General features: G+C 59.4%; 1 protein-coding gene across 1 annotated transcript in view; it reads right to left on the bottom strand.

Moving 5' to 3' along the window:
* Positions 1–470: 470 nt before the first annotated feature.
* The window catches only part of PYGB (glycogen phosphorylase B), a 34,232-nt gene continuing 25,173 nt past the window's right edge, over positions 471–9,529 (bottom strand). Inside the window, exons 15-20 of the mRNA XM_043478443.1 lie at positions 7,829–7,887; positions 6,107–6,248; positions 4,424–4,631; positions 3,840–3,974; positions 2,777–2,843; positions 471–1,753 (exon numbers count right to left, since the gene is read on the bottom strand). Of these exons, the coding sequence (XP_043334378.1) occupies positions 1,601–1,753; positions 2,777–2,843; positions 3,840–3,974; positions 4,424–4,631; positions 6,107–6,248; positions 7,829–7,887 (764 nt within the window). The 3' untranslated portion in view covers positions 471–1,600. The remainder of the gene's footprint in view (positions 1,754–2,776; positions 2,844–3,839; positions 3,975–4,423; positions 4,632–6,106; positions 6,249–7,828; positions 7,888–9,529) is intronic.

The following is a 9,529-nucleotide window of genomic DNA, read 5'->3' as shown; positions in this document are numbered from 1 at the left end:
GTGGTCAAGAACAGCTCGAGATGCCCACATTGATCTGTGGTCACAGCCTGTGGAAGCAAGTGTCCTGGGAGCCGCCCCAGACCCGAGACCAGGTGCCCCTCCCCCAACACTTGGGTTCTCTGGGTAACACTGAGCCCTGAGCTCACATCTCACTGGGTTTTTTTATTTAACTTGCAGCCATATAGTTTGGGGAGGGGAATGATTTGGTCCCCAGGAGTTCCACTTCCCAGGACCAGGAGTGGGTGGCGAAAGACAGGTGCAAAAGAGCAGTACAATTCACACCCAAAACGCCAACACCCAGCTGACGTTTTCCCAATGCTGGGTTTGATGACTCAGGCTCATGGGGCTCCGAGTGCCACAGCAGCTGGGTGAGAGAACGTTCTGTCCCCAGTCCCGGAGCGGTGGGCCATAGTGTATCCAGGCTGGGACACGCAGCGCCCTGGGTGCAGAGACACACAGAGGCCAGAGCATCTGAGCACAAGCAGGTTTAATCGCTTTCTCACACAAGGCAGTGACAGCGAGGGGCACAGTGACGGTCACACTTGGCCTAAAGAGCGGGCAGCAATGGGTGCTGGGGGCACGACTGCAGACCCCCCAGTTCTGGTGGGGTGAGGGCAGAGCCCCGAGCCACCCAGGTCCAGCATGTGAGAGTGCAGAGCCTCCACAAGCTTCTGTCCCCAGCTCCCGCCTGCTCCCAGGCTTCATCCTTCCCACCGTTCAGCTGCCATCCCTGGTGCCAGCCTGCCGTCTGGGTAGAATGGAGGGTGGGCTCCCCTCTGGGCCCACCAGTCCTTTTCCAGACCAGGTTGTCCTGCTGCCTCCTGCCTGACGGGCAGAGGGAGGGTGCAGGCCTAGCACAGGGCTGGGCATTCAGCCTTATCCAGCTAGGTGGGGACCCCAAGTGAAAACACCCCAGCATTGCCTCCCGAGGCATAAACTTCAAAAGTGCTATTTTCCATTGCTAAAACAAGGAAAACCTCAGCTAGTTTCATTTCCTTGTGAAAGATCTTTTGAAAAAGCAAAATTGAACCAATTCTGCACCAGCCAGCCTTGTCCTAACCGAAGCCTCTGGTTCTGGACACAGGTGTCCTCACCAGTGTCACCCTCGGTTCCCCTGGGGCCCTGCTACCTGCTCAATCTGGAAACCCCGGGTCGGGTGCACACATGGCCGCTATTAGGACACGGCCCGGTGCCCTGGACCCTCCCAGCAGGGCCAGGAGGCAGAGCTGGGCTGGGAGAGACTGGATGGCCAGCCTGCGTGCTGCAGAAACACACGCTTGCCCAAGCTTTGTCATGGCTACCTGACTGGACCCCAGAGTGCAGAGGCTCAAAATTGAATACGAGCTCACACAGGTCTGTACAAGGCCGTGGGGAAGCTGAGTGGGCATCTTGGGGGGTGGGGGTGTGTGGGGGGCGAGCCCTGTCAGTGCTTGGGACCTGCTCTCCGGCAGGCAGTGAAGGGGCATCTCCACACCCCAGCACCTCAAAGCCACCGCCACGATTCCCCCAACCCTCCTGGAAGTGGCAGGGTGCTAGCAAAATGCTTGGAGACAACGGGCAGAATCAGCAAGGGGATGAAAGCTGGTCCCGAGGCTGGGGCCTAGTCCCTGGGGAGGCTGGGCGGTGGGGCCTGCAGGGCAGGCGGCTCTGCTCCCCAGATGTCACGGGCGTACTCCGTGATGGTCCGGTCACTGGAAAACTTGCCCGAGCAGGCAATGTTCCTGATGACCTTCTTGGTCCACTCCTTGGGGTTCTGCAGAGGGAGGTGGGTGCTCAGTGACCTCAGTCTGTTCCCAGATGCACTCAGCCCTGGGCAGCCTGACGGAAGGCAGGCCCTCACAGCTAGAGCTCACTGGGAAGGGGGCCCACCCACCAGGAAAGCTTCCAGGTGAACAGACGGCCTGGAGCCCAAGGGGTCCCGCCAGGGCAGAGTGTACACAATGCAGACACCCCGCCAGGAGGGGATTCGCCCCCTGACTGCAGCCAGCGCCAGGAGGGCACTCCTCGAAGGGAGGTCAGGGTACCTCCTTGAGCCCGGGGTCACCTGGCCTCCCAGGCCCCCTCCTGTCCTGTCTCAGGAGGAGACTTCAGGAGCTGTGTCCTGAGTTGAGGGGGATGGTGAGATACAAGCCCCTCAGGCTGTGTCCAAAAAGCTGCTTTACCGATCTGGGCAGCGACTACACAGCCATGCCCCTGTCGCCAGTGTCCCCTCCTGCGGCCAAGCCTGGCCAGGTGCATGGGCTATGACACCCCGTCACCTCCCTAGGCTCAGGAGCTGAGTCTTCCCGGGAGGCTCCCCTGGCTGTGCCCGCTCCCTGCAGGCGGGACCTGGGGCGGCAGTGGAGAGCCGGCTCCAGCGTGCCCGCCCTAGAGCTGCAGGTCCTCACCCTGCTCGCTGGTGACCCGTCCACTGCCTGAGAAACCATTCACCTCCCTTTAAGCACAAAGGTCTTCGCTGCCCACAAGCCGCGTCTCCTGCCTCGGACCTCATGCCCCTCATGTCCTCCTCACACGCGCGCAGGCGGTCAGACTGAGCCAGCTCTGTGGCGGCGCCCAGGCTGCAGGGGCATGTGTGCTGGTGTGGACAGCAGCCTGGCCCCAAGGGTCCCAGGTGATAGCCCAGGCAGCTGCCCAGCTGAGGCAGTCCTTGAGCAAGAGAGGAAGAAGCCCGACCTGCTCTGGGCCACTAGGTCAGCTGTGAGCTCCCAGGAGTGGCCTGAGACAGCAGGACACGGTCCCACCCTGCAACTTCCCTGCCAGGGCCCAAGAGCCTCACCCGGTACAGCTGGTCCACCCGGGCCTGGCACGCCACGTACGCTTCATAATCCGCAAACACCTTGAACCTGAAATGGGAGACAGGAAGCTGGGCTGGGCGGGTGGCAAATGGGAGGTCAGGAAAAGGGCCCCCAGATTTGGCTGGCTGCGTCCTTGTGCTCCACAGGACAGGGGTGGCCACAGTGGCTGCTCTCTCAGCAACAGTGTTGTCCTGGAGACACTACTCTAGAAAAACCTTATAGCCCCATGCTGTTGAAAGAAACCTTGCCCTTGGGCTAGAGGAACACAGACTAAGGTCCCCTCCACCTCCAGGGGGGCCCAGGGGATGTAGGCTCCACCTCTCAGTTCTCATCAGCTGACAACTGGTGGTACAGGATTTATGACACATAAATGTGTTTTGTTTACAATTGATTCAGGATCACAATTCATAGAACCCTGTTAAGTCTCTCCTGGATCCCAGAATCTGCAGGGCTGAGCGCCCAGCCCCAGATGTGCATGATCGGGTTTGACAGAAGCCAGCAGATGACATTCACTGGAACACAACAGACTAACCCACAGGAACCGAAAGTGGAATAAAGGTCGATTCTCGGCCTTCAGCAGACCCGCCTTTTACCAGGGTGGAGCAGAGGCCTGTGGTCAAGGCAGATGCCACTGTCGACCTGTGACAAATGAGCAAGGCTGTGCCCAGAGGAGCGTCACCCTGTGTCAGTGGCCTTGTCATAAAACACCAACCACGTGGAGACTTGTAGCCTCACAAGTTCTTTCCACCTGAACCACTCCTAGACTCCCAGGAGTAGTTAACACCCAGGCTCCCTGTATCCCAGGCACGTCACCTCCATCCACCCACAGACGTGACATCACCTCCTGCTTGTCATGCAATCCCATCACCAGGCTCCGAGGCTCGCCAAGCATGGTCAGAGGCCCCACAAGCCCGAGTGCCTGGATGTGGCCATGCCTCTGGCCGTGGGCTGAGGTGGGGTTGAGCCTCACCAAAGCCCAGGCTTCGCCCCAAATGATGTGTGGTCTTGAGCCAGCAGTGGGGAGGGACGAGGGTCCTATCCCACCTGTCATGGTTCAGCAGCATGTCGACAACGTCCTTAAAGCAGTCGGGCTCCCTGGGGGAGAAGAAGCCGCTGTTAATCTGGTCCACGGCCTGCCGCAGCTCGGGCAGACGGTCGTAGTACTCGCGGGCGTTGTACCTGCAGGAGATGGCGGACTCGTGAGCAGGCAGAGCCGGAGCCAGCCAGGCTGGGCTGGCCACGGAGGGCACATCACCTCCACCTCCTCCTGGTACAAACATGTGGTAGCTGAGATGGTCCTCCAGGAGGGGCTGCTCAAAGGGTCCCACAGAGCCCCCACCCCCAGTCCGTGCCAGGACCTTGCAGAAGAAAATGACATGTGAAGTCGGACCTGAGAGCCATCAGGGAATCTGGGGAAAGGGAGGCGTGTGGCAGACACGGGGCAAGGCCGAAAGGGGCAGTGCTTGCAGGCTGACAAAGTTCCCACCATTTGGGTTCAGGCCCTGGTGCCTGCGGCCTCCCCGGGTCCCCTGAGGGATTTCAGGCAACTAGGTTGAGCCGGGACCCCCTCAAGGTATCCACAGGTGTGAGGACACTTAGAGGAGACAGAGGCCTCAAGAAGAACCCACCCTTTCTGGTCCAGGGCCTCCACGTCCTCCACCCTCAGGCCAAAGATGAAGAGGTTCTCGGCCCCGGCCTCCTCGGCCATCTCCACGTTGGCCCCGTCCATGGTGCCGATGGTGAGGGCCCCGTTGAGCATGAACTTCATGTTGCCTGTGCCTGAGGCCTCGGTGCCCGCAGTGGAGATTTGCTGCGACAGGTCGGCGGCGGGGATGACTGCGGGGAGCGGGGCACAGACAAGACCCGTCAGTCAGGAGGCACAAGAGCAACAGGAACGGCCAGGGGACACCACGCACTGCCCCCCACCCCACACAGCTCCCCTTCCCGACCAAGGGCAGCCCGAGGCAGTGGGTCCACGTGGAGACGCCGAGAAGCCCTGCAGGCAGCAGAGGACCACTGTCCTAGAACTTGTGGACCAGGGCCATACCAGAGCTGGGTTGGGTATTCTTTCCCTTGTATCCTGACATCACTGCTGTCTTAGTCCATCAGCCCATAGGCTCCTTAAACGACTTTGAAAGGAATCGACTCTCACAGGAGCAGAGGACCGGGGACAGTCTTCCCATGGCCTTATGCCTGGGAGTCCCTCTGTACAGCCTGGGCATAGCAGCCGAGTCACAACCCCCCAGCAGCTGGGCGGCTTCTCCCACACGCGGGTTTCTGTGTCTCGCCATGGCGGCAGGAGCACGGCTTCCATCCTGCCTGCCTCGGCGACCCTGCTCCCGCATCCTCAGCAGGTCCTCAGGGCTGACGGATGCTGCTTCCCTGACCCGGCTGGTGGCCACTCGGGGTCAGCCAAGTCCAGAGTCCAGCCCCATCTTCATGGTCAGGGCCAGGTGCTGGGATGGAGACACAGACACCCCCGGTCCCTCGGGCAGAGGGACACGGGCAGACAGGATGGTGGACACATGACCATAGCAAGTCCAAGAGCTGGGGAGCATGAGGCCTGACCCCAGGCTGTCCCCAAGGTCAGTTCTAGGAAGTGCAGGAGCTAGCCTGGGAGTTCCAGGCGGCATAGGGCCTGAGACGTTGTGAGAAGCTCAGTGAAGCACGAACCACAACCCAACCCTGGAGCCACAGATGGTCCAGGGCAGTGGTGGGACCACAGGGATGATGTTGGTGACCCGGCCACACTGGAGGGGGAAGGAGTGTGAGAGCCTGCCCTCCACCGACGCTGGAGGGCAGCGTACAGTCCCCTGGACCAGAGGGGCTGCAACTTGGGCCACGATTCCAGGCTCAGGTTTCCTAGCACTTCCTGCCAGGTCTCCAGAAGCGGCTGCCTTAGAAAGGCCAGTCCAGCTCAGAAGAACCCTGCTCTGAGCCACATGTGGCTGCAGGCCCTTCTCTTGGTGGCAACACATACCTAGGACCCCCACAGTGGAGGGCCCCAGCTAGACGCCCCCAGAGCAGATGCAGGCCAGAGTGAACAGGTGGGGACAAGCAGAAGCATCACTGGGGCAGGGGAAGGGTGTGGGGCATGGGCCACCAAGAGCGAGCCCAGGGGCAGGAAGGCCAAGCTGAGGGGCAGAGGCACGAGGAGGGGAGGGCAGGAAGTACAGAGACCAGGGCCTTGGCTACCAGACCGGGGCCCCTCTAGCTGGGGAATGTGGTGTCAGGGCCATTAATCTGCCTGAAGGCAAGACAGGCCCTGACCAGCAAGGACCACCCGCTGCATCCAGGTAGGGCAGGCTCACCTTTCTCGGCCAAAGACACCCGGTAGTTTTCCAGGAAGATCACTTTGAGCCTGTCGCCCACAATCGGATCATGGTTGACGATATCACCAATGGACGTGACCAGCTTGATGATCTTCTTAGCCATGTGGTAGCCGGGCGCTGCCTGCAACAGGGAAAGGGGCACACAGCACATACCCTGTGCTCAGGGCAGGGTCGCTGGAGCCCGGCTTGGATGCGCCCAGCTGAGTGGCTCAGCTGGTGGGAGGAGGCCCCACGGGGGCTGAGGTCACGGCATCCTTGTGTGTCTTTCAACCTGACAGACGGGCCCACAGGGCACAGCACCCCAGCCGCCCCCTGGGTGCCGACTGAGCGCCTCTCGTGACAGCCCTTTACCCACATGCACAGATCAGTCAGCCTCAAGCTTGGTTTCCTGATTCTAGTTTGTTTTTTAGAAATGGAGAGAGGGAACAAGGACCCCTGAGAACTGACTACCAACCTACAGGAAACACGGGGAACCCATGAAGGTTCTGGGAGATACCAGAGGGACATGGTCTGGGGGAGACAACCCAATTTCTGTAAAAAACTGCAGAGGAAAAAAGGGGGGATGTGGACGAAAACCTATGGATGAGACACAGCTGCCCAGCGCCATGTGAGAACTTCACTGGATCCTGATTCAAACAAACTCAAGATTTCTAATAAGACAGCCAGGCATGTGGCCCTGGCTGGATATTTAATGATGTGGAGGAATTCTTGTCAAGTGTTGTAACTGTGATGGTGGTGTTGTGTGGTTTTGCAGGAAAACGTCATGGGGAAGACAACTAATCAAGTTCTTAGGGGTGAAATGTTCCAGTGTTTGTAATCTACTTCGAAAAGGTTTAGCAAAAGTCAGGCAACAGGTTTGCAGATGTTCTACGATTCTTTTTTTCTCTAGATTCTCATTTCTAAAAAACATTTTAAAACTTTTTGACAGTCCCCATCTCTGAGAAATGCGTATGGAAATACTGACAAATGAAACAGAGTACTGTCCAGAATCTGTTTCAGGAACAGCAGGAGTCGGGGGTGGGGGGCGGGGGCTGAGACAGAAAAAGGCAGGTGTGAGCTGCTGTCTGAGCTGGGGGAGCCCACAGGGTGCCTCCATCTGCGGAGGTGCTCAAGTCGCAGGAGAGAACAAACCTGGGCCCGCCTGCAGCCCCCATGAAGCAGCCGTGCCCAGGCTCCTTGGAAAAGTGGCGGAGGGTGGGGACATGGGGCCTAGAGTCCAGAGACCTGTGGTGGGACCTGCCGACACCCCCTGGCGACACACTGGGACTCTGTGATCACATGTCCTAAAGCACATGCCGTGGTAAATAAAATGCGTGAGGCCAGGCTGAGAGCAGGCCCACATCTAGCTGATGAAGCAGCCAGTGACCGGTGTCCACTCAGCACAAAAGTGCATGGGATGTGTGGAACGCTGGTAATCACAATGAGGAATGGTGCTTCCCCACTGGAGGTTGGCCCTGAGGACCCCACTGCCCTGGGCAGGCAGGGGCCCCATCCAGCTCCCGTCCTGTGGCCGAGCTGATGAGACACCTGAACGTCCTGGCCCAGAGGCATCACTGGGGCAGGGACCTCTGGGCTTTGTGTGCAGGTCGGTGCCTAGCCACCCGCAGCGTCCAGCCCAGATACAGGGACACTGCGGAAAAGCATGGTGGTTTGTATGTTCCCACCCAACACCAAGCAAGAGCAAAGAAGCCGTCACCTCACCTTGCCCCCAATCATGACAGTCCTGGGCACAAAGGCCTGGGTCGGGTCCTTCTTTATTCCTGTAAGACAAACAGAAGACAGCCAAGTAAGGCAACTAGAGCCAGACATGCCTGAGCCCTGTGCTTGCTGCGTCCAGGTTGGTGCCAAAGGCTAACCAGGAGCAGATTCTTCCAGAAGGTTCAGTGGAAAAGCTGCGCGTTTGTGTCCAGAGCAGCCCAAGACAGGAGCTCTTTTGGGTCTGGTGACCAGGACTGAAGGCCCTTGCATGTGACGGGCACTTGAAAATGGGTTGACCTTGGGACAGTGGTGATTAACTGTCAGCCTGTGCGGGGTGTCAGTGAGAGACCAAGCCCCCTCCCTGCTGGGACAGAGGGTGAGAAGCCCCCCAGAGCTTTCCTGCACAGGAGCAGACAGCTCGCCTCCAGCCCCAGCCGAATGAGCTGTCCTTGCCAGGCCACTGGGTCTTCAGATTTCATCAGGGTGGTGGTGTCTACAGAGGTGCGGGGCTGCCCTGAACAGTATTCACCAGGGTCAGGAATCAGCCACGAGATTTACAGTATCCACTAAGAGGCATGGCTGATCTTTAACCTTTGACCTCAGGTTCCTGTAGTCCCTGAGTTTTGAACCTTCCTGCTTCCAGATAGCGGACAGAGTGACCTAGAGAACAAGAGAAAAAAAAAAGCCCCAAACCACAAACTACATTGTAAAGAGGAAAAATATGCGAATGCCGGATCACTGAGCAAGTCCTGCCGGGTCACAAGATGGGTGGGAGATAGGGCTGTGAGCGCAGGGTCTCAGGAATCCTGACCTCTTGGGGAGGGAAGGGAGGAGGCAGGCAAAGAGCCCCTGAGGGCTGGGTGGGCGGACTATGTCAGCCCCTCTCCCACAGGGAAACCTCAGAGAGGGGCCTGGACATCCTGGTAGGCAGAGGCCCACAGGCCACGACGCCTCCTGAGCCAGCCTGGACTTGGAGCCACAGAGTGGGGGACACAGCCACAGCGAGGGAACATGGCTTCAGAGAGGGGACATGGCCTCGGAGGGGGACACGGCCTCGGAGAGGGGACACAGCCTCGGAGGGGGACACGGCCTCGGAGAGGGGACACGGTCACAGAGAGGGGACACGGTCACAGAGAGGGGACACGGCCTCAGAGAGGGGACACGGCCTCAGAGAGGGGACACGGCCTCGGAGATGGGACACGGCCTTGGAGAGGGGACACGGCCTCGGAGAGGGGACACGGCCACAGAGAGAGGACACAGCCTCAGAGAGACGTCTGGAGCTGGGAGGCCTGCAGCTGCCCTGAGCTCATGAGGCTCCGGCCAGGGTCTTGATGCAACTCTTCCAACCCCAACACACAGCTTTGCCACAGATGAGGGAAGTAGAAGCTGCCCCCCTAAGTCTCCAGCCTGTGAGGATGGTCAACGCAGACGGGAGACCACGGCCCGAAACGCAACACCAAGATGGGGAAAACATGGGCCACAAGGTAGAACGGCCCCATGAGGTGAGACCCGATCACAGAAACCACAGGGAGGAGAGACGGGCAGAGAATAGCACAGAGCATGGAGCAGGACCAGCAGACAGCAGGGAGCAGAAAAGCAGAGAGCGCACCCTCGACAGGCAAAAAGAAGGTGGGAGAAGCACCAACCACACAGGTCACTGGAGCCCCGGGAGGAGGAAGCCGAATCCAGGTTTCCAGGTATTTC

Source organism: Cervus canadensis, chromosome 10 (assembly GCF_019320065.1).
Source record: "Cervus canadensis isolate Bull #8, Minnesota chromosome 10, ASM1932006v1, whole genome shotgun sequence".
NCBI lineage: Eukaryota > Metazoa > Chordata > Mammalia > Artiodactyla > Cervidae > Cervus > Cervus canadensis.
Note: the sequence above shows the minus strand (reverse complement) of the source record. Positions and strands in the feature narration are given on the sequence as shown.